We start from the raw sequence: 21,836 nt of genomic DNA, 5'->3' as shown, positions 1-21,836 counted from the left end.
GCTATAGAAGAACAACCTTTGAGGAAGACATTATTGATAGGATTTTATTGTTTTATGCTTTCAAAAGAATAACATGACACATTTTAAATCAACAGGAAGATACCTGCACTAAAAAAACCTATAAATTAAAATATGAATAAAAGCAACACTGAAATACTCTATGAGTTTTTCTACTGTTTTTCCTGACTCCTATTTAATAAAAAAGTCAAATCCAAGAAAAAGTAGGGAAAGAACCAAGAAAAAGAGCAAACCATTAAAAAACCAAAATCTTTGGAAAGAAAACTACTACAATTTGCAGGTATTTTGAAAACCAAAATTTAAAAATACTCCTCTAATACAATTGTCTTTAGAAAATAAAAAACTTCGATGCTAAGTGAAACATTTCTGTTTCCTTTTATGAAAGCTCATTAGAAGATTAACCTTGCAAAGTATAATTACTCCCTGGACAATCTTCAAAAGGATCTGAAATCAAGTGTCTTGTAGCCAATGCAGGTAAGCCTCACTTTTTCCAGCATTCAAGCGTAACAATCAGTTGAGTTTTATTTACCATATCCCCAGGGGAAGTGCTCATATCAAAATAATGGCATCTAAAAGGGCTTTTTAAACTAGAAAGTGCTTTCATTTTTCCTCACCACTTTTCGGAGCTCTCCAGCTCATTCCCAGCATGGAAATATGGAAATCTCAGCACTTGCTTAACAGCAAAGCTCCCTCACTCTCAAGAAGAAAAAAAAAAAAAAAAAAAAAAAAAAAAACAAAGCAGACAGAGGGAAAAAAGTTCTTGTTCTTTGTGGCCACAAAAAAACCCCAGCGAACTCCCAAAAGCGCGAAGGAGAAGCGCAAAGGCAGCGCCCTCAAAAAGGCGGCAGGCAGGAACTACCAGTTGTAGCACACACACACTGAACGCTCGGCAGGCAGGGGTCCCACGGCCTCACCAGGGGAGGGAGGGACACCCTGCCACAGCCCCTGGAGACCCCACAGCCAGGGACAATGTCAGCGCCCCCACGAAGGCAGCCGCCACCACCCCCAAAGGCCTCAAGCTGCCCCTCAGCCGGCGGGAGCAGGTGGGACCGGAGCCCACCTCCCTCGGTCCGTCCCCGCCCGGCCCTGCCACCGCTCCCGCCCCTCCCTGCCGGCCGTTCCTATCCTATCCTATCCCCTCCCCATCCCCATCCCGAGCCCTCTCTCGGCCGCGGCCCCGCCCCGTGCCTGCACCCACGCCCATTTGCTGGGTGCCGCGTCAATCAAGCAAATTTTCCCTTCCGATTGGCTGTCGTGCGGCAGCGTTCCCGCCCTCGGGCAGAGGGCCGCGCTGGCGGCGCGGCGCGCAGGCGCGCACGGAGTGTTGTCCCGGGGGGTGGGCATGTTCCGAGGAGAGGAGCGGCCGCCAGCGCGCCGTGGGGAGGGGCCGGGCGCGGCTGAAGAAGCGGGGCCGCCGCCGCCGGGGAGCCAGCCTCGCTTCCTAGGAGTGCGGGGAGACCACAGCCTGTCGGGGGCTGCGAGCGGTGCCGCAGACAGACCTGTGCGTCTGCATATCTCTCTCTCTCTGTCTCTCTCTGTCTCTTTTGCATGTGCCTGTGGAGAGTTTTGCATGTGCCTGTAGGACTCTCCACACACGCGCGCACATTCCCACCCCCCCGCCGGGCGGGCTGGGCTGGGTTACGGGACGGCGACGCGCTTCCCCCTGGGGCAGCGTTCGCTCGCCCGCGGCCAGCAGCAGCTGCACGGGGCAGAGTCCCGCAGGGCGGCCGGCGCGGAGCGGGATGGGCGCGGGCGGCGGGATGCGCTCCGTCTACCTCCCGCGGCACTGAAGCCGTCGCGGCCGGACGGAGGAGAGCCTTGTCTAGAGAGACGCTTCGCCTGCTCTCCGCCTCGACGCGGGGTTGAGGAGCCTCCCTGCCGCCGCCTGCTCCCGGCTCTCCCGGCGGCCGCTGTCGCCCTTGGCACTCGGCCGTGCGGTGCCGGTCCGTGCGTATGCGTGCGCCGGGAGCCCGGTCCATGTGCGTGCCGCTGCCCCCGCCTGCCCTGCGGGTGCCTGCCTGCCTGCTGCCCGCACTGCCTTCCTCTGCTCCCTCCTTCCGCTCCTGTCCCCGCTCCGCCGCGGCCTCTTTTGTTGCGCCGTGCTGGGCATGTGCCCGCGGCCGGCGGGCGCAGGAGCGGGCAGGGGCGCGACACGGAGCCGGGCGCGGGTATGTTTCCCCCGCTCCCCAATGTCGGTGTTGACAATAAATCCGGGATCACTTCTGCCAGTGTAAACCCGGGCCAGATGGGTTTACGCTGTTTGTCATGAAAAGTTAAGCTTGTTCCTAAACATGCCCTGATCTTGCCCTTTGCTGCCCGTGAAGAAGGAAGTGTTGCCTCGCAGGCTGCGGCGGGTTCTATGACAAGATGTTTTCGGAGCACCTTGTGAGCCTGTGTTTCTCTGTCATTGCGGCCAGCTTGGCTCCCAGATGGCCAATTCCCTCAACGGCCGGAACCCGCGCAAGGGACGGATCCTGGGCTTCATCGATGCCATTCAGGATGCTGTGGGCCCCCCCAAGCAGGCAGCTGCCGATCGCAGGACTGTGGAGAAGACCTGGAAGCTTATGGACAAAGTGGTGGGTGTCTCAATGTCCGTGTATACACACGAAGGAGACTGGGGCTATTTAAATAGGTACACAGGGGTAAACAGCTTCTTCCTGCAGCTCTGAGTGCTGTGCTGCATTGTGCCTCGGGAAGTAAGGAGACTTATGTTTTAGGTTATTTAAGCATCATTTGTCTCTCTTTTTTTTTTTTTTTTTTTTTGTTTTCCCCTTTCCAGTGGCCTCTGGCTATGTTTTTTTAAAACTTGGTTTGTGGAAGGAAAACAAATATGTGTGTTTGCCTTAGGCTATTGTTATTTTCAGATCCTTTAAAATTACTCAAAGTTGAAGAGCTGTCCTAACCAAAAGCTACTTAACTAGTACTTGTAATCACATATTCTGTGTGTTTCATCTTGTGTCACACTGTTAGTCTGCAAACAAGACCTCTGAAGTACTAAACTTCAGTTAAGATAATTGTCCTGTGAGATATGTTGGTGATGGCAACGTAGATGTGTTTGTGCTTTTAGGAATGTGTGTGGGGACCGGGGGATGTCACTCTTTTCAGTTTAGTAAACAGATTAGTATGGCATGCCTAACTTTTTATGTGTTCTGCATTTTAATAACTTAAAAGTACATCTACTATTAATTTTGAAACTAGAAATATACTGTACTGAAACTCATTTTTCAGGAAGTGGGGGGGATAGACTGTAGCTTTTAAGCTCTTATGCTTCCCCGTACCAGCCTGATACATTTTGTGTAGTATTCTTTGAAATGACTACTTGCATCATAATAAATTATCTAGGAGGGTGCCCTCCCTGTGACAGGTAGCGTTTGACTGTAACATGGCTTGCTGTTCAGGAGGCGCTCTGCTTTGCACACTGGGTGATACTTAAAAGCTTCCTCTTGAAACTGCTGAGCAGTGAGGATTACTACCTGTTGGCCTTGGGTCTGTATGGTGATACAGTTACCACTTTTTAACTCTGTGATTCTCTTCTTGATTTAGTGCAACTCTTTGCTTTCCCTGTGTCTCTTGTGAAATTAGATGTTCAACATTTCTTAACGTTCATAATTAGTTACACTGGCAGGGTGGAGACTAATGTAAAATGCCTTTACAACTGTTAAAGTATTTTTAAAGTCCTTGTAGGCTCTTTTTTGATGCTCCAAGAATAATATCTTTATTTCCACTGTGTTTGCTGGCAGCAATTATAAACTGAAACCCCAGCTTTAATAAAAATGGTTATATCACAAAGACGTTGATATTTTTCTGTCAGTGGTCAGGATGGTGTTAACAGTGAGTTCTCTTGTACTAAGGACTGCAAGAATGAGTACTTGAAAGTAGGTACTCTTCAGTAGGAGGAAGTTTTCAGCTTGGGAACTAGGAATCTGGTTTGTTGTTGAAACCACGTGGGGAATGCAGAGCTCTGATTTCCCTGTGTCAGGCCATTTACAGATCTATATAGTAAGGTTATACCCAGATTTGTTTGTAAAATCACAGTTACCAGAAAGTCTTTATCCCACTGCTTGGATTTCTGGATTGCTTTCACTCATCAAATACAGGATAAATGTTTGTCACAGCCCATCAGAACAGCCAGGAAGGCCTGTTTGGTAGAAGTCACTGGAAAGGCTGGGCATTGTGCTGTGCTTCCTTTTTCATTTTACTGTATAAGTGTCCTCAATTTGGATCTTTAATGTATCCTCTTTAAGCTGCTCTCAGTTAATCAAATTTTATTTCCAAATTGTATTAAAGTATACCAGACAGGATGATGTCATAGTGTGAAAATGGTCTTGCTTGTTGGTTGACTTTTTAACATTTGGTACTTGTAGTGAAAGGATGTGTTTGAGCAAATTTAATATGCTGGTAAACAGATTTAAATGTCATAGCCTTGTGTGGCAGTAGGGACAGGAAGCTCATTTTTTCCTCAGTCTAGATCAAACCCAGGGATTAAAATCAGAAATAGAAACCCTCTCAATCAACTGTTGTTTTAAATCCCATTTCTGGAGTGTGTCCTATGACTGGATTCTGTGGTGGGTGACTGATCAAATTAATACCTAGTGAAGGCAGAAGCTCTGCCAAGTCAGTGGGGTGCTACTCATAGTAACGTTGTGGCTTGGAAGCCTATTTTACTTGTTGTAATAACAGTTATCATGCTTGTTTATTCTTTAACTATAGTAGCTGTTATAATCATCTTGTTGCTGTAGTAAGGCAGCTGAAGTTTTCCCCCAATCTAATGATGTTAAGAAAATGTATAATGGAAACAAAGCAAAGCTTTTATCTTGACCAAACACTGAAAAAAGAGCAGCCTTAAAAACTAGTGGCAGAGCTCAATCATTTCTGGTTGGCATTCTTTTCTTTTTTAAAGTTGCCATCTTCTACCTTTCCTTCATTTCTTTCTGTAATTTTGTCCTCTGGCAGATGAAGTTTTCTGTATGAATTACTTGTTTGCAACAATAAGAGATTAAACAATACTGCAAACGTTCCTACCCTGTAAGAACTGTACTATGTGGGTAGTTTTGTGGTGTATGCAAAAATTCTGACTACCTAGACAACATGCAAACTTCTTTGAATTGGTTATGTGTCCTGCTTTCAAATTGTTCAGATTTCATGATAATGTCAGTTTTCCATGGGCTGATATTTTAGGTTGGAATAGGCAGTTTGGGTGCTTTCTCTTTAAAATTTTATTATCAGTGTGAAAATAAGAATGGATTTTGAAAAAGAGTTCTTTAGCAGGATGGAATGTTGGGATAGTGCTCCTGCTTAGGGCCTTGTTTGTAAAAGTTACCATAAGCAACATTCTTGCACGGAATAAAAAAAAATCTTCATGTAGATAATTGGTGAATGTAAATGGCTATCTGTCTAAATACCTTTCCTTTTTATACTTCATACACTGGGATCTATACTTTTTGTGGTTTATTGGTATGTCTTATGTGAATTTACAATATCAGCTGCGTTATTAAAGGCAAAGCAACATTATCATGTGTTGAGTTTCTCTACTGCTTTTCTCATGGGTAAGCAGTAGCTTTATCATTAAGAACCAAAAATACTTTAATTCCTGTGCAATGCAAAAGATAATATATATTCTTTTATGGTTTAGAAAGCTAGCCTTGCTTTTCAATGCTTGCATTATGTAAGAAAGTTGACCATATATCTCTGGACTTGCAGGAAGCAAATTACTGTTTTTAAAACATGATCTATGTTTTAGAAAGTTTGTATCCTATAAATATATAAAAAATGAATATTGTTAACAAATAACTCAGGTCTTCCTTTAAACTGTGTATAAATTACATGAGTTTTATTTTTTCTGAGATTGTAAACCTAATGGCTTTTAAAACCTAGACCCTAGCCATGTATTACTATTAGAGAATAATGCGATGTTGAGACCAACTTAGGGAGAGAATTACTCCTATGTAAACATTGGAGTAAGTTCTGTTTACTGCCTCGGCTATTTAGAGTTGTCAGTACAATTTTTTCACACTTCACTCTTGTGGGATTCAAGCTCATACAAAATCATGACACATTCTGAACGGGATTTTTTAAAATGGGTATATTTCATTAACTTTTAATCACTTTTCATTCCTCCTATGCATTGGGCCTGAAAATAATTAAATTTTCTGCTATGTAGATTAACAATATTGCCTAAATTATTTGGGTGCACTGTCATGGCCCATCAGTTGCTTGACTCTGACTGTATAAATGCGGATGGCAGTGATTTGCTATTTTGTATTTAAGAGCAAACTAGAGTGCTTCTCCAAAGCTTATACTATTGACTTAGTGAGTAAAAGCTGTGCTACCTCTGCAGCTTAGTATTGTGGTTTTCTTTAAATTAACATCTGTCAGCATCTGAGTATACAGAGAATGGTAGTTGAAACTATGAGTGCATTGGTTATCCTTTGCAAAACTTCATGCAATTGATTCTATGGTCAAAGTTGGTAGGAAATCTTATGTCCTCTGTATGCTGCTTATGGAAAAAGAATATAAAATTAAACAGAGAAACAGAAGCTTCTCTCTAATTGGAAGGAAGTAAAATTACCCTCCAAAGTCAACTATCCTTGTGTGTCTGTGGCATCAGCATTCTTATTGTTTATTCTACCACTATGGAAACATGTGTCTCAGTTGCAGTATGGTAGCTGTTGAACAAGCACTTATTGTATTCTCAGGCAAAAAGATTGGTGTTTTGGTCACCTCTACTTATATTCTGATGAGAGGTTTTTTCCCTATGGAAAATGAAATGCATTGCAGTTAAGGTAACTTCAAGCAGGAAGAAATCTATGTCGAAGACGCATAATGCTCAAACTTTGACATTTTCCTTATTAGCTCCTCCTGATTAAGTTTTTCAGAATTCATTATTGTTCATTGGATGCAGTGGATTGCTGGAGAATTGTTATGGTATCTTAACTGCAGCGCTACCTTTATGCTGTTTGTGGTGTGTCAAGGCGTTTTCTAATTCTTTGACTATTTTGTGCACTGTGGCAGAAGAAGCTGGTTCAGTTGGGCAGTTTGGAAGTGTAGTTTTGGAAGTGTGTGAGCGCTGATGCTCCAGTTTTTCTGACCCATTCCCTGCAGCTGAAAACAGTGTTTAGTGGATGTCCTACTCATTAGATACTTACTCTGTTTTAGCTGAGTTACTTTCCTTGTACTGTCTTTGACTAGCCTTAGGCGTTTAAACAGATCGTGTTAAGGCTGCTATCCTTTGCTTGAACAGGAGTCCTTTTGTCAAATGTCAAGGGCTTTCAGCTTTGCTTTAAAAAGTGAATAGAAGATAGTTTTTAGCAAGAAATTAATTGTCTATGTGCAATAGGCCCCCATTAATCTCATCTCCAATGATGCTATGAAATAATGCCTTAAAATTTAAGTCAAATATCTTCAAAAGTGTTATGAGTAGTGGCATTTATTTTGGTTAGGGGTGGGCAAGAAGGGGAGAGGGAGTTAATGTTTTTCTGCAAAGGAACTAGAGTTAAATTGTCTGGAAGTTCCAGAGTTAACTGTTTCAAAATCAGTTTCTCGTAGATTAAGGTAATGCCTCAGTTTTCACAGAGTTGCAGTCTTACTGTATCTGTGATTCTGGATTAAGTACTTAGATTTTCCCTGAGTGTGAGCCAGTGAAAGGAGCTTAATTTTGTCTCTGTTTGCCTCAATAAGAGAGATATTTTTTACAAACTTGCTTACTGTCTTTCATTTTTTACCACAGAGTGCTTGCTAAATATATACATGCTTACTTCCAGTCATAATAATGCAAAAATCACACAGTGATATGATTCATGTCCGCTCCTAATGTGTTGGTGAGAGTTGCCTTGTAAAGTAATATAGATTTCCTTATTTTAGGGGTGTTGGGGTTTTTTTTGTGTTTGTTTTGAGTTCTTCTTTCTTTTGAAGAAAGGTCTTGGCAAATCTTTTGCATCAGCAGGTGTCTTTTCTTATTGCTTACTTTTAATTGTGAACTGCTGTGGTATGTGTCAGGACATCCTGACTGGAAACCATATGGTTTACCGACCATCTCCTTACAGACTTACTTCCTTTGAAGCCTTGTATACTCTGTAAAATGAAGGAAACCTTATACTACTTCAGTGGATCTCTGATTTGAACATAATATTAGTATTTTTTTCAATTATAATGCATAAAGCTAATGAAGGTGTGGAAGAATTTGTGTGGCATTCTTAAAAGCTTGTTCTAAAATGGAAGGTTCTGGTAATATGCTGTATTTCTCTCCAAATTCTGCAGAAAGTGTAGCCTTGTAAACTATCTTGTATGTAATGATGTGAGACTGAAGAAAACTTCATAGAACTTTTGAAAGAGAAAATAGTTCTTCCTTATAACTGGATATTCTTTTTGTATAGCTGAATGGACTGACTGTTGAAAATACAGCAACCAGCATAAGCAAATAGCTTTTTCTTGTTTTAATATTTTAATGGTATTTTTAATACATATGAAATCACTTATATTCTGCTTGTTGGCACATCTGATCAAAAAGATGGACTTCAGAAAGATAATTAATTCTTTGTTTGTGAGATGTAAGTTAGGGTAAATAAGTAATTCAGAATGATTGCAGCCTTCTCTGCTTGTTATCTACTCTCATTGCTGGCTCTTTGAATAAACATTTTGATCTTTCAGATGTTTTTTTTTTTCCCTACACTTGTTACTTTAGAGAGTTGTAAGGCTTGATCAGTGACAGATTTATGTCACCTGTAGTTGGTCCTGTGAAGAATGTCAGTCTAGTTTCAAGTTTTCACTAAACCAGAAATCACACTGAACTCAAAGTTCAGAGGAAAAAAATCTGGTTTTTATAAAGATTTTCACTTCTGTATTTGGGATTCCAGTTCTTCTTACTCTTCTACTAAAAGAAATTCATGTATGTCTCTGCATGGATGATTTTCAGGTCTAGCTACACATGTAAGTTTCTTTGCCTGTGTTTCTGACATCTCCTTAGAGAATTCTGTCAGCCTAACTTCAGTGCTTTTCTGATCTTGCAAGAATGCTATCATAGCCAACCTCTATTCTTTGAAAATCCTGCTTTAGACATCTCCTAACCCACAACTGGGGCCCTGTTGTCCCTTTTTTAAAATCCTGATGACCTTATCTTTATCACATAAAATATAAACAAGTTATTTTCAGTTTCAAAGCTCTTGCAGTTTCAGACTTCATTGCTTGTCAAGAGATGATCAGGTATGCTTTACTTTTTTTTTTTTGTTTCCTTCCAGCACATTCTCAACTTCAAGGAGTTCCTTTATAAGCCATTAAATTATTTGAGAGCTTGCTGTGGAACTTTGCAGTTTATGTCTAGAAATATCAAACTGCTGGTGTTCAATCTCTGAACCACTCTTCTGCATGTTGAGCAGCTTATGTATTCATATTTGCATGCTTCCTTTTTGTTTTTTTCCTACTGAGATGTAAATTTCTCTGGGGTAAGGACTGTTCTACAACATGTCAGAAGGCTTCCTGATGTATTACTTGGTCTAAAAGTTGAAAGAATAATACAAATTACTAAAATAACAATGAGTGAAATGAGGAGAGGTATTGCAGATGTTATGTTTTAAATATTGTTTCAAATGCTGCTAGACTTGTTAAAAACTTCTGAGTTCTTGACTTTAGTCCTCTCTATCTCCACTTTTCTAACTATGACCCTCTGTTACCTCAGTCTAATTGCCTGGTTGTGTTCTTGCACTGTATGTTTTGGACACAAACTATTCCCTGTTTGCTTTGCTGTTTGGGCTGCATGAAGATGTGTTAGTGGCAGCAAGCTTAAGGCAGCAATTTTCTTAATGGTGTAGATGTAGAAATTAAAGGAGAGGTCAGCAATAGTGATAGAGCTCTGAGTTTAGAGAGGTGAGTGTTACAGGATACAGGTTTGTTCCCCTCTCACCCAGAAAAGCTCAAGGATGCATTTTTTTTCAAGTTGCTAGATTAGTAGGAATAGGAATCTACTTTCAGCAGTATTAAGATGTTTTTATGACCTCATTAGTTACCTCAAAAGAATGTCAAAGTCACTAATATATAATGTGGCAATCTCCAAATGATGCTTATGAAACTTTTATACCACATGGTCTTAATTTCTTCATAAGTATTTGTGTATGTACAGCTGCACACACATCTAGTATGTGTCCCTGTGCAATGATTTAGCTGAGCCTGAATAGCTCAGTGCAACAGCAGTCAAAAACTACCTGTTAGTTTTAGTATCTTTTTCTTCTAGAACAGAGCATTATGGAACAAACTATCAGAAAATTTAGATAGCTTGGAGACAATTCTGATCTTATTCTGTTAAGGCTGTGTAGGAAACAAAGGGTACCTTTCTCTTCCAATAACATTTCCGGTGGAAACTAGATTCAAATAAAGGTATTCTATTAGCCTGCACTTATTCCTTGAGTAATATATATTCAATATTTGTGCCATTTGGGATCACAATGATTCCAAGTCCATTGAGATGTTTTCTTCTATTTGGTTTAAGTGACAAAGTTTTAGTAGTGAAGGGACTACGGGGGAGTTTTGCTGAGGCACTGACAGAAGATTCCCCTTGTCCGGTAGAGCAGCTGGCTCCAAGAAGAACCTGGTGCTGGCCAAGGCTGATCCCATCGGCAACAGTGGTGCCTCTGGGGTATTGTCTTAAAGAAGGGGGAGAAAAGCTACTGTGCAGAAGCAAATTTGCAGCCAGAGAGGAGGGGAGTGAGAATACATGAGAGGAACACCCCTGCAGCCATGCAGCTCTGTGAAGGAGGGGGAGGTGTTTTGGGTGCTGGAGCAGAGATTCCCCTGCAGCCCATGGTGAAGGCCATGCAGGTCCACAGTGGAGCTGACATTCACTGTAAGCCATGGAGGAGCTCATGCCGGAGCAGGCTGATGCTTGAAGAAGGGGGCTGTGATATCATAAGGAACCTGTGCTAGAACAGGCTCCTGGCAGGACCCATGGTCCCATGGAGAGAAGAGCCCACATTGAAGTGGGTTTCCTGGCAGGACTTGTGACCCTGCAGAGGACCCATGCTGGAGCAGTCTGTTCCTGAAGGATTGCACCCTGTGGAGGGGATATGCTCTAGAGGAGTTCATGAAGAACTGTGGTCTGTGAGAAGGACTCATGTTGGGGAAGTTCAAAGATGACTGTCTCCTGGGAGAGGGACCCCTGTCTGGAGCAAGGGAAGAGTGTGAGTTCTCCCACTGAGGAGGACGAGTGGCAGAGACAAAGACTGATGAACTGACCACAGCCCCCATTCACTGTGCTGCTGTCCGGGATGAGGTAGCGTGGAAAATAAAACTAGGCCCAGGAAGGAGGGAGCGGTGGGTGGAATGTGTTTTTAAGTTTTGGTTTTATATTCTTGTTGCCCTATTCTGATTTGATTGGTATTTAAATGAATTAAGTTCCCCAAGTCGAGGCTAAGTACCTGTGACAGTATTTGGTGAATGATCTCTCCCTGTCCTTGTCTTTTGTTATGGGTAGGGGAATGAGAAAGAAGCTTTGGTGGGCACCTCCTCACCCAGCCAAAAGCAAAGCACTGAACTTCTATTTCAGCCAGGAGCTAGAAAACAATGGGTTTATAATATTTTTGTTTCCTGGTTTACAATATCTGTTTTTGAGTGACCTAAAGTCTGTCTGTTGTAGGTAATAACTTTTGAACCACTATCACAGTTCAGACCATTTTATTATGTGCAGAGCTTTCAAAATTAAATTTCCCTAGGGTCTAAGAGGCTATATTGTAGTATAAAGAGAGCCAGCAGATGACAAAGTAGTTTATGTCAGTTCTTAGTAGATACTTAAACACCTGTAGCTAAGTTAACCTGCAGCAAACAGATCTGTATGGAAGTACTGCTCTTGGCATTTGTTGCATGCTGTGTTTAGATATGCTCCTTAGCATATTTAGACAGGAAAAGGCATATTTTCAGCAACAGTGACCCACAAAATATGTAGGTAAGCTTGTTTACTTTTATAGATGTGACAAGATTAAGTAAAATTTTGCCTCTTTTGATATTAGAGACTATGTTGGAATTTCACAGACTATAAATAAAGTAGGATTTAATTCTTTGGGACTGGAGGTTAGAAAAGTATGTTATACCAAATAAATTGGAAAATATCAGATCAGTTTTTGTCTCAATGGATTTCTTGTCTTTTTTACATTCTCTTGTTTTTGCTTGTAGGTAAGATTGTGCCAAAACCCAAAGCTCCAACTCAAAAACAGCCCACCTTATATACTTGACATTCTACCTGATACTTACCAACATTTGCGACTTATACTGAGCAAATATGATGACAACCAAAAACTTGCGCAACTCAGTGAGAATGAGTATTTTAAAATCTACATTGACAGCCTTATGAAAAAATCAAAACGGGCCATAAGACTCTTTAAAGAAGGAAAGGAAAGAATGTATGAAGAGCAGTCACAGGACAGGTAAGTTAAATACTTAAATATGAAGTAGATCATCTGGTCTGTCTGCATTCTTAATACTGTTTTCTGCAGACATTGTGTTTTGACATTTTTAATTATTCAAAGAGCAGAAATATTTATTGCTAGGATTCATTGACCCTGCAGTTCAATCAGTAATTTGCTGGATTTGTTCCACTGTATGCTCTTATCTGTCGCTTTGTGACCTTTAAAACCAAGTGCATTTCCTTCATAAAACATTCATTTAACGGTAATTACTTATTCACAGGGCTTACAGTATGTAGTTTTTCCTGTGATAGAGAGTGACTGTTCACTTGGATTGAGCTTGACCTCCCTCCCCACCCTAGATCCTTAAACTTTGAGAGCCATGATAGACATTGACTTATTTTCACAACTGATGGAATGAAGCAAAACAATATTCACACTTTTCAGATATTATGTGATTTTATGATAAGGTAATGATTTTAGTTTCATGCTGTGAAACCTTTTCAGAAGTCTAATGGATTCTTGATTTGCAATGGTTCAGCTTTAATAAAAGGAATTAATGTCCACTTTATCTGCAGTCTTGGTGGTAACTGAAGAGGTTTTTAATATTTGATTTGATTACCTAATATTTTAAAAAATATTTCATGAAATTCTCTGCAAGATCTGCAATCTTGTTTTGGGAAGAGGGGGATACAACATTGTTGTGGCCATTAGTCTTTGCCTTGTGTGGTACTACTGTAAATCTATTCAAACGAAAGAGACGTTGCTCTTCCTGAAGTCTTCTCTTTTTAAAGGAGATAGTGGGGAATGAGATGTCAAGTGAATGGAGGACTGAATTCCCGCTCTTCTGTCTGTCTGCACTTGAGCTCTGAGGCAAGCAGCATGGTGGCAATATGGTTACAGCTGGTGAAATTGTTGGTAGAAGCGGTGAAATTTTTGGTAGAAGCAGTGAAATGTCTACGTTCTTGTAAATGTCACTGCTGTTATGTTTGAATTATACATATGTTCCTTCCAGATCTTTGGCAATTATTACAGCTACTCAGTCTACTGTGGTAGTCTTTTGGGCTTGATAGGGTGTCTGAAATTTGCTTGACACCTAAGGACTTTTTTCTTAGCATCAGGACTGTCCAGGTGTGAATATACTTAGGCAAAAAATGCTCCAAGAGGAGAAAAATACACTGTTTAAGGTATTTTAGTGATCAGTAAAGATTTTAATGAATGAATATTTTTTTGTATTTGAGTTTGTGTGTAAAGCAATGTTTTCACTGTATATGCATTCTTACCAGAACTCTTGAGAGTTGTTCATCACTGAGCCTATTGCTACCTATTTTAGGTATCCCATTTGCTATATGAAGAATGACAGAAGTCATTGTCTTTCAAAGGAAATATGAACTTGTTATGACAAGGGAAATTTGACAGAAGTAATTGGATTATATAAGCAGGTTTTATTTTGATTTACCTGTGTTGTATGAAACCCTAATCTAGTTACAGGTTTGCTTAAAGTTAGCAAAAATCAAAGCCAATTTCAGTGTCACTTTTTCAAAATACTTGCTATGAGCTCTGTACAGTCACTCAGGCAGTATGCTTGTAACTCCAGTTGCTAGAGTTGCTTCTTTCCAGTTCCTCCTTTCAGTTCCTGTGTTAGAGTAACAGTGGTGATAAGACATTTTTTGTAAAGCACAGGTGTGCTTCCTTTGAAGAAGGTGTAGTTAGCGTATTTACTGTCTATTTGGGCAGTAATTAATTCTTCTGAGATGGTTGGAGAGGAGAGATTTTAAACCAAATCATACTAAAGAAGTGCACTGAATCACAATAATTATTTCAGGCTTTTAAAATTAGTATTTCAGAAGGTGACAGCTATCTTATTTTGCTTAACTGATGGAGTTCAGAGCTTGAAAAAAGAAGCATAATAGAGATCTTTTTCTTGTGTTCAAACTGTTAGCTGTGTTTCCTATACAAATTGCATTCTGACTCTGTCAGAATGCTTAAATGAAAAAATTGTAGGCATTGCTTCATTAGATCATGACCCATGTCATTCCAAGTGAAAGTCTATATCTTTATGATTTCAGTGCATCTTCTTTCATCTACTGGTGATGCTTTATGAGTGTCCTAGTTTTAAGTTGGATGAAGGTGTACTTGTTTGCTGAGCCATATGACACAGTATCTGAGCACTGCTAAGCAGTGCTTCAATGTACTTGATCATGCTAATTCTTGGTAACTTAGCAAAAGAAGTTTTTATTGTGTTTTCTTTGCTTCCAAATATGCTTGCATTAACCTTATTTGTTAGCATTATAGTGTAATTGTAGCAGTGATCATTTAAAGATTGCATTTTTGAAGATGCTTCTAAAATGACTGTCAAATTGTAGTCAATTTGTAGTAGAATTATTGGGAAATAGTCAATTTTAAAAAAAGCTAAGGCAAATGTTGGCACCTGAACAGTTTCTGTGGTTTTCCTTCTTACTCTGTTTTGGTTTCTGGATAAAAGGGCATCATGGAAAAGAGAAATGCTTCAATCTTCATAAATTTGATTGGTATCATTTTAACCTATTAGCATTATTGACTAATCTTCATTTCTATAGTGATGGTACATTTAGGAACCAGTGCCAATATACATGTGATTTTATTTGTGTGATGACACAAAAGTTACTCTATTGTGAAAACTAAAATTTATGAAAAATTATTCAAAGGTCTTTTGGATGAAACAAGTTAGAGAAGCAGCACTAATGCAGTGTAAGCTTTTGTGACAGCCATTTCTAAAGAATCTGACTGGCACAGTATCTTGTTTCCGTATCAAGAGCGTATGATAGCCATTTAAGAGTAGTTGGTGCTGTCATTCTTTACTCTGTTGGATGAGTCTTGCTAAGAAGGGAAAATAGGGTTTGCATGTTTGCTTCTTGTGCTTAACTGCATGTATTTTCTGAGTATGGTGTCTTCTACAAAATGATGTCCTTTCAGTCTTCTTGCTTAATGAAGTAAGAAATCATGTCCAGTAAGTTCTGTAAACTTTACTAGATATAGACCACACAGAAGTCTTTCTATGAATAAAGTAATTTTACTCTCTGTCTTTTTGTACTTTTTGATATTTTAGAGATTTTAGTTTTTAAAAGATTATTAACGCAAGCTTATTAGAATTACTGGTTAAGGGTCATCTACTGTTAAAAGGCTTTCTGTGTCTTTGAAGGTTTTGGGGTTGTCTTTTCTTCTTTTCATTGCTTTTCTTTTTGTCCCTTGTTTATTGGGAAGTAAACTAAAGCTGGAAAGCATCATTTCAGTGAAGTCCAAACTTCCTTCCCTTTTGTTGTATTCCAGAATTAGGCATTCAGGAAAAATAAAAAGTTTGTTGAATGGCAGTTTTTGAGACAAATGTGTTATCCAGGTGTAGAAATCAAGCACATAAGTTATAATAATAAGACTATAGGAGGAATAAAGTGGCAGTGGGGAGATTACATTTGGATTAATTCAAGGTGCTGGACATAGTCTTTATTCCTTACTAATGGAGACAACTTGGAGGTTTCCTGTGATTTCCTGTAAATCATGTCCTTAGAAGAATGTCTTGAAATGGAACTTATTTTCTGGCTTTTAATATTGCTCGCCTTCTACTATAGGCCCTTTATATGAGGAGAGGCAGAAAAGTATAAAACCAATTTTAATAATCTCTTAAAAAATGCTCCTTCATTCATCCAGAGTTGTTTGGCTGTTTATTCTAAAGTGGTATTCCAGAAGTGAAAGATGGAAATTTCTTAAGTAGTAGATGGTACAGATGAAGATGTCAAGAGAAGACCGGACTGATGGTGATTTTGTAGTCAGTGTAGGAAGATGTGCATGAAGGAAATGTCAGAGTCCAAGAAGTCCTTCATGGTGATCACAAAACCATTTCTGTTTCTGTCTAGAAAGTCTTATTAAATTCTCTTGTGCATCTGGCCATTTGGTGTTTTGATTCAAATTATGTGTTTCTATATTGTACAGTTGTTTAAATGTTGATGCAGCATTCTTATAGTCTCTGAAGTCTTCTAAGGAGGTCTTGTACCAGCAATTCAAATGATAGATCAAGTTCTCCTTTGTTACTCTTCATGGGTGTTACTGGGTTTATAGAATGTTCCATTCCTTAAGTCCATGGTGACAGCTGTGATCAGTTTGGGTTGTTTGGTCCTTGAACTGGTTCATTATCATACACAATGTTCTTTCTGCTGCCGAAATTTCTCATCTCTTTCTCCTTATTCTGAAAGTACAGGCTTGATAAGAGGTTAAAATAGTATCAGGATGGGTTTCAGGTGTGCTGGTTGTAACACAGTGGCCCTTTGTGTACTTCTGTCCTGTGGTAAGTGTGAGGTAACTTAACCTGCTTCCTTGAATTACCTCCACTTATATCACAACCTTGCTGTTTTATTTATAGGAATTTAGGAAGCTTATAACTTAGCTAGCCTCACAACTTGTTTGTGTCTCCAGGCAGAGCAGATTTTGTTGATTGTGGGAAGGATCAGGAAGAGTAAAGTTTTAATTCAGGATGATTGGAGAAGTTGTTTTTTTGTTTGACAAATAGAATGTACAGATTCAGAAAAGAATGTTGTTAGTGGTCCTTTTCATAGAACCAGTTTTGCCTTTTGGTTGACATCACATAGATAACTTGATAATTATGTTATAGTGAGAATTTCCACTCTCTTCTCCCCTCCTGTTCCTTAGATGTGATGTAAAACCAGATGTAAACCAAACAGCTTTAATAAACTCTTTGGTGTACCTGATCCACATGAGTAATTGAGCTTCAGTGCAGATTTGGTGGAACACAAGCTGTTTGCTATTTTTGGTTATAGTTTAAATTAAAAAAGGAATGTTAGACAAGCACACTTTTCAGACAAAGAGACCCTTGTTGCAGAGGGCAGGTGAGAACGTGTGGAGGTTACAAATGGTAGAGCAGTATTATGACAGCTTGTTCTCAGCATAAATGCAAACAGGCTGTGTGACTGCAGTTGTTGTAAGGCAGTATTTGAATTTTAGATTTTTTTATCATCTTTAGTGCTTGGGGGCGGGTGTTGTCAAATGAGAACAAAGGAAGTATTAGTACCAGAGTTACTTAGAGGCAACTGTTTATTCAGATTGCAGAGGAAGACAAGGATTTCAAAACCACAAAAAGATCGTAATGAAAAAAATAATGGCTTGTAAATTCTTAAAATTGATTTAGATCCTTGATTCATATCTAGTTCTGTAGAGGAGAAATATGTGCACTTTCTTTTACTTTTTACTCTTATAAAATCAAACAGCATTTTGTATGTTAGTGAAAGGTCTCTTCCAAACATTTTACAAGTAATGTGGTGTTGGCAGTCATGTCTGAGTAGAGTTCAGCTGGTTGTAAGGGGATATATACACAGTCTGATATTTTCCTTGTTGTCTTTTGTATAATTATTTATGCCTCATGAAAGTGTGCATGATGCTGTTGCCAAATTTTAAGGTGCTATACCATTTATACACATTTTAGGCAGGTGTGAAAGCTCTCAAAAAGTGCAGTTAGGGGAATCAGTCCTGTAGGCTTTCTATATGTTAGTTTTGTTTATGATAAAGCTAATGATAGTTCTGCTTCTAGGATTATACAAAATGACTGTTGTAGTGTCTAAACTGACATCTTTTTCTATATGATTTCAATTCGTCTTTATAGCATAATATAGGATGGCACAATGAACTGGGGGAAGTAGGTGCTTTTCTGAACATATAGTACTTTTGGTCAGAGATGTCTGGAAATACTCTATTGCAGTGAGGATACCAGTACCCATTTCTGGTCTGCAACAGCTCTGTGTCTCACATCCCTTCCCCATACTTGCCTGCAGGGTCTGGATAGGGAGCAGCTGTGCTTGTTGGGGCAGACCATGGTCACCAGCTATAAACAGAGTTGTGTTCTTAGGTATGATAAAGCCCAAGTTAGCAACTTTGGGAACTTTCTGAGGAGCAGACAGTGCTGATTCCTGGATTTAGCATGTAGTAAGGAAGGTTCCTGTAATGGCCCTGAATGCATCTTTCATCAATTGCTTTTCTATGTGCATTTGATTTTTAGAGAATTTGGTCTCTCTGCTTCTCTATCTCCAGAAGTATTCTATATTCATTGATAAGGTATTTGTTTTAGGATACCTTCAATACTAGCCTGCATAATGGAAGCTGTTTGCCATGCAAGCAGGAACGCAAGGAAGATTATAGAAGAAAAGATCCATTTTTATGAAATGTATGCCTAAACTTATAAACACATATAATTTTATTTTTAGGCTATGGAAAGAAATTGTTTCCTTTTCCTAATTTTCTGTGGCATTGTTTTCCATTAGAAATTAGAAACATGAAAGAATAAAAGTCTGCTTTTATTCAATAAAGAGATAAAAAAAAGCTTGTGAATAATCACTTTCAAGTGCTACACTTGCTGTTTAGTCAATAGAAGCTCTTTGAAAGTTAATCAAAGCCAGTTTGTAAAAACAAATGTGCTGTAGTGGTAATCCTTTGTCCAAGGAATGCTTGATCAAAAAAAAAACAGCCTAAAAGACATACTTGCTATGTATCAAACCTATAGTAAAGACAGTTTCACTAACCTGTAAGGAGTAAGAAATAATCTTAATCCAAAGTGGCAGTATATGTTTTGGTTAACACAATTGAAGCTTTAGTTCAAAACAAAAATGACAGAGTGGGATATTGATGGAAAACCTGATGGATGGAACTACTGTATTCCATTCATTAAAATGTGGCATGTACTTTGATAATGTCATGGAATTTTAAAAATACTTTGTGATCATTTGCTTAAGTTTTTTTTCTTCCTATTCTGTTCTTTGCTTTGATATTAATAAAGTTAATTTACTTGAATCATACTAAAAATAACAGAGTTGATATAATTATTTAGCAAGTCTTTTTATCAATGACCGCACATTTGCAAGCTTTGTCTTTACAGATTGTGCAATAATACTGTGCATGCTCTAGAACAAGGCAAAGCTTTAATATGGTTAATTTGTATTGGAGGAACAAGGATTTGTTGTTAAAAATGTAGGTTTGCTGTTGTATGCACAAAACAGTTTTGTTGCTTGCGAGATGAATATGTTGGCGTGCTTCATTCTTTTATACTGAGCAATTCCAAATGATTTAAAAGCATATTCTCAGGAGTTTAGGAATGTAATTTGCTTGATTTGAAAGAAAATGGGATATTTACACAAAATACTGTGCAATGAACAAAACTGTTAAAAAAATCCAAATAAGCAGGATGAGTAATCCATGCAAAGGACCAAGAGTAAACTCCGAAAAGAAGTACATCTTAACCCATAGTGCAGATGGAAAAAGAAGTCAGTAAGTGAATTTATGTGAGGGATAAAACTTCCTGAACAAGCAACCAGGTGACTGTCATCAGTGTCTACTTAATAAGGTAGATGACTAAGAACATTTTTAATCTTTCTGGTTTGAGTGCAACCAAAGTATTCATTATTTAAATGTTTTTATATTTGTCTCTAGAATATGATCAAATAATGAATACTTTCACCATCATTTTCTCAGATTTCATGTTGGAATTAAAGAACTATCCCATCTTGTAATGGAAGATTTTCCCCATAATCTGTTTCATTACCTAATTTTTAACATTGTGTGAAGTGAAATATATATTGAATAGTGTATTGACTTTATTGTGTTTATATCTTGCAAATATCCTGGCAGATCAGAAAATTGGTAAAGAAGTAATTGATTGTTCATTTTAGCATATTTGGTCATAATAATTAGTACTTTACTTCTTCTGGTGTATCCAATGTAGAGGTAGATTTAACTGTATTTCTTCCTACTATGATATAAGACAATAAACTAAAGGGGAAACAGAAGTAGCAGATGCCTAAGAAACACGTTTCTGGGGTATACAATAAAAGATTATAGTATGTGCTGGCATATGGATTGAGCTTAATTTAATTTCTGTATAGGTAAGTTTGTTGTGATCTCTCTGTAAGAGGACTTTCATTTACAATTCTTGAATGGTCAAACACTGGAAATGTAATTTTAGATAGTATCTGATGCATCGTATAGATCAGGACTCCACTGGGGATCTGGACAGCCCACCTGATGAGCTAGTCTTTCACTGCTATTAGCTGATTTTAGGCAAGCTGTGACTCTACAGTGGCAGAAAAATTTTGAGGAAAAATAATTAAATTCAATTTTGTCTTCTACTTGATACCACTTATGAGATCCTTGCTTTCCCCTAAGATAAAACAGCGAAACTATATGGCTTTGAAATTTGAAGCAACAATAAAAAAGAAAATTATTCTTATCACCTGTAGCAAAAATGTGCCAAGACTACCTTATTTGTTCCATGAGTCTTACTCAAAGTTATCACTAGTTATAGTTTGAGACTTTGTTTTGTCTGTTGTACTAAACAGATGTGCCTTTAGAAATAAAATCCACAACATATCTCATTTTAAATATTAGCCCCAGTTTTGCATCTACCTTGCCCAATGCAAATGTCTCCTGGGGAGCAGGAATACTGAGTAATAAGGTGTGGAAGTTTTATCAGCTCCTGATTAGCTGCTATCTCTGTCTTCTGAGCTCCAATCCAAAATATTGTCCTGTCTTTTTATGTTGTTAAGACCAACAGTGGAGAATATCAAGACTCTTGAGAAAGTACTTGACATATTGCAGGATTGGGTCAGACATGGGGTACTAATGGCAGAAAGAGAAGGATCCGTGGGCTTGTTCATGAGTGAGTAAACTAAGGGTCTCTTGCAAATGCTGATTAATTATATCTGGGGCCCAGTGTTCACCTCTTTTCCTAGTATCTGTTGACTAACTTATGTTCCTGGTTTAGGAAAGATATTCTCAATTCAGTGTTCCCACAAACCCCAAACCACATGCTGCCACTTGCTCCCCTCCTTTGCCCCTCTCCATCTCTGCTGCAGCAGGCTGGAGAGGAGAACTGGGAGCACAAAAGGCACAGATAGAACAATTTACTTGAAGCAGTAGTGATATAAGAAAATGAGCAAGAGCAGTAACCATGTTAATAACAAAAGGGGGAGTGCGGAGCTTGAGCTGACCGCAGCCATGTTCCCTCTGACTCAGGACCAGCGATGCCACTGCTCTGAGCAGAAGGAAATGACCTGAGGTGGAATGGAATAATGTCCACGTCCTGGCCATGCCCCCCATCTCAGCTACTGCAAAAATTAACCCTGCCCTGGCCGGAACCAGAACACACATTCAAAGAAGTGAAACCTACATAATAGAATAATCGTCTACACAAGCTAGGGAACGATCACAGATTTTCTGTGACAAATTTTAGTCTTGATTACAGTAAGAATAAAGAAACATTTTAATCATCTTAGTTGTTGTGTGTGTGCTAGGCCTCAGTAATATTCTGAAGCCTTTTACTAAACTCTTTATTTGTCCTGGAAAAAACCCAAACACCTTCATTTGCTCTATATCAGAAATCTTGTTACTTTTAAGAGGTGATAA

At 39.0% G+C, this 21,836-nt stretch overlaps 1 protein-coding gene across 3 annotated transcripts in view; it reads left to right on the top strand.

The window, feature by feature from the left end:
- The first annotated feature begins 1,360 nt into the window (after positions 1–1,360).
- CBLB (Cbl proto-oncogene B) overlaps positions 1,361–21,836 on the top strand; it is a 126,958-nt gene continuing 106,482 nt past the window's right edge. For 2 of the 3 annotated variants that reach the window (XM_053935123.1, XM_053935122.1), the window contains exons 1-2: positions 2,287–2,594; positions 12,172–12,422. In XM_053935123.1, the coding sequence (XP_053791098.1) occupies positions 2,448–2,594; positions 12,172–12,422 (398 nt within the window). In that variant the 5' untranslated portion in view covers positions 2,287–2,447. Of the gene's footprint in view, positions 1,520–2,286; positions 2,595–12,171; positions 12,423–21,836 lie in introns of those variants that run through there. The other variant, XM_053935121.1, reaches the window with a different exon arrangement.

This window comes from Vidua chalybeata, chromosome 2 (assembly GCF_026979565.1).
Source record: "Vidua chalybeata isolate OUT-0048 chromosome 2, bVidCha1 merged haplotype, whole genome shotgun sequence".
Taxonomy (NCBI): domain Eukaryota; kingdom Metazoa; phylum Chordata; class Aves; order Passeriformes; family Viduidae; genus Vidua; species Vidua chalybeata.
The sequence above is the reverse complement of the archived record's forward strand: the minus strand, read 5'-3'. Positions and strand labels throughout refer to the sequence as shown.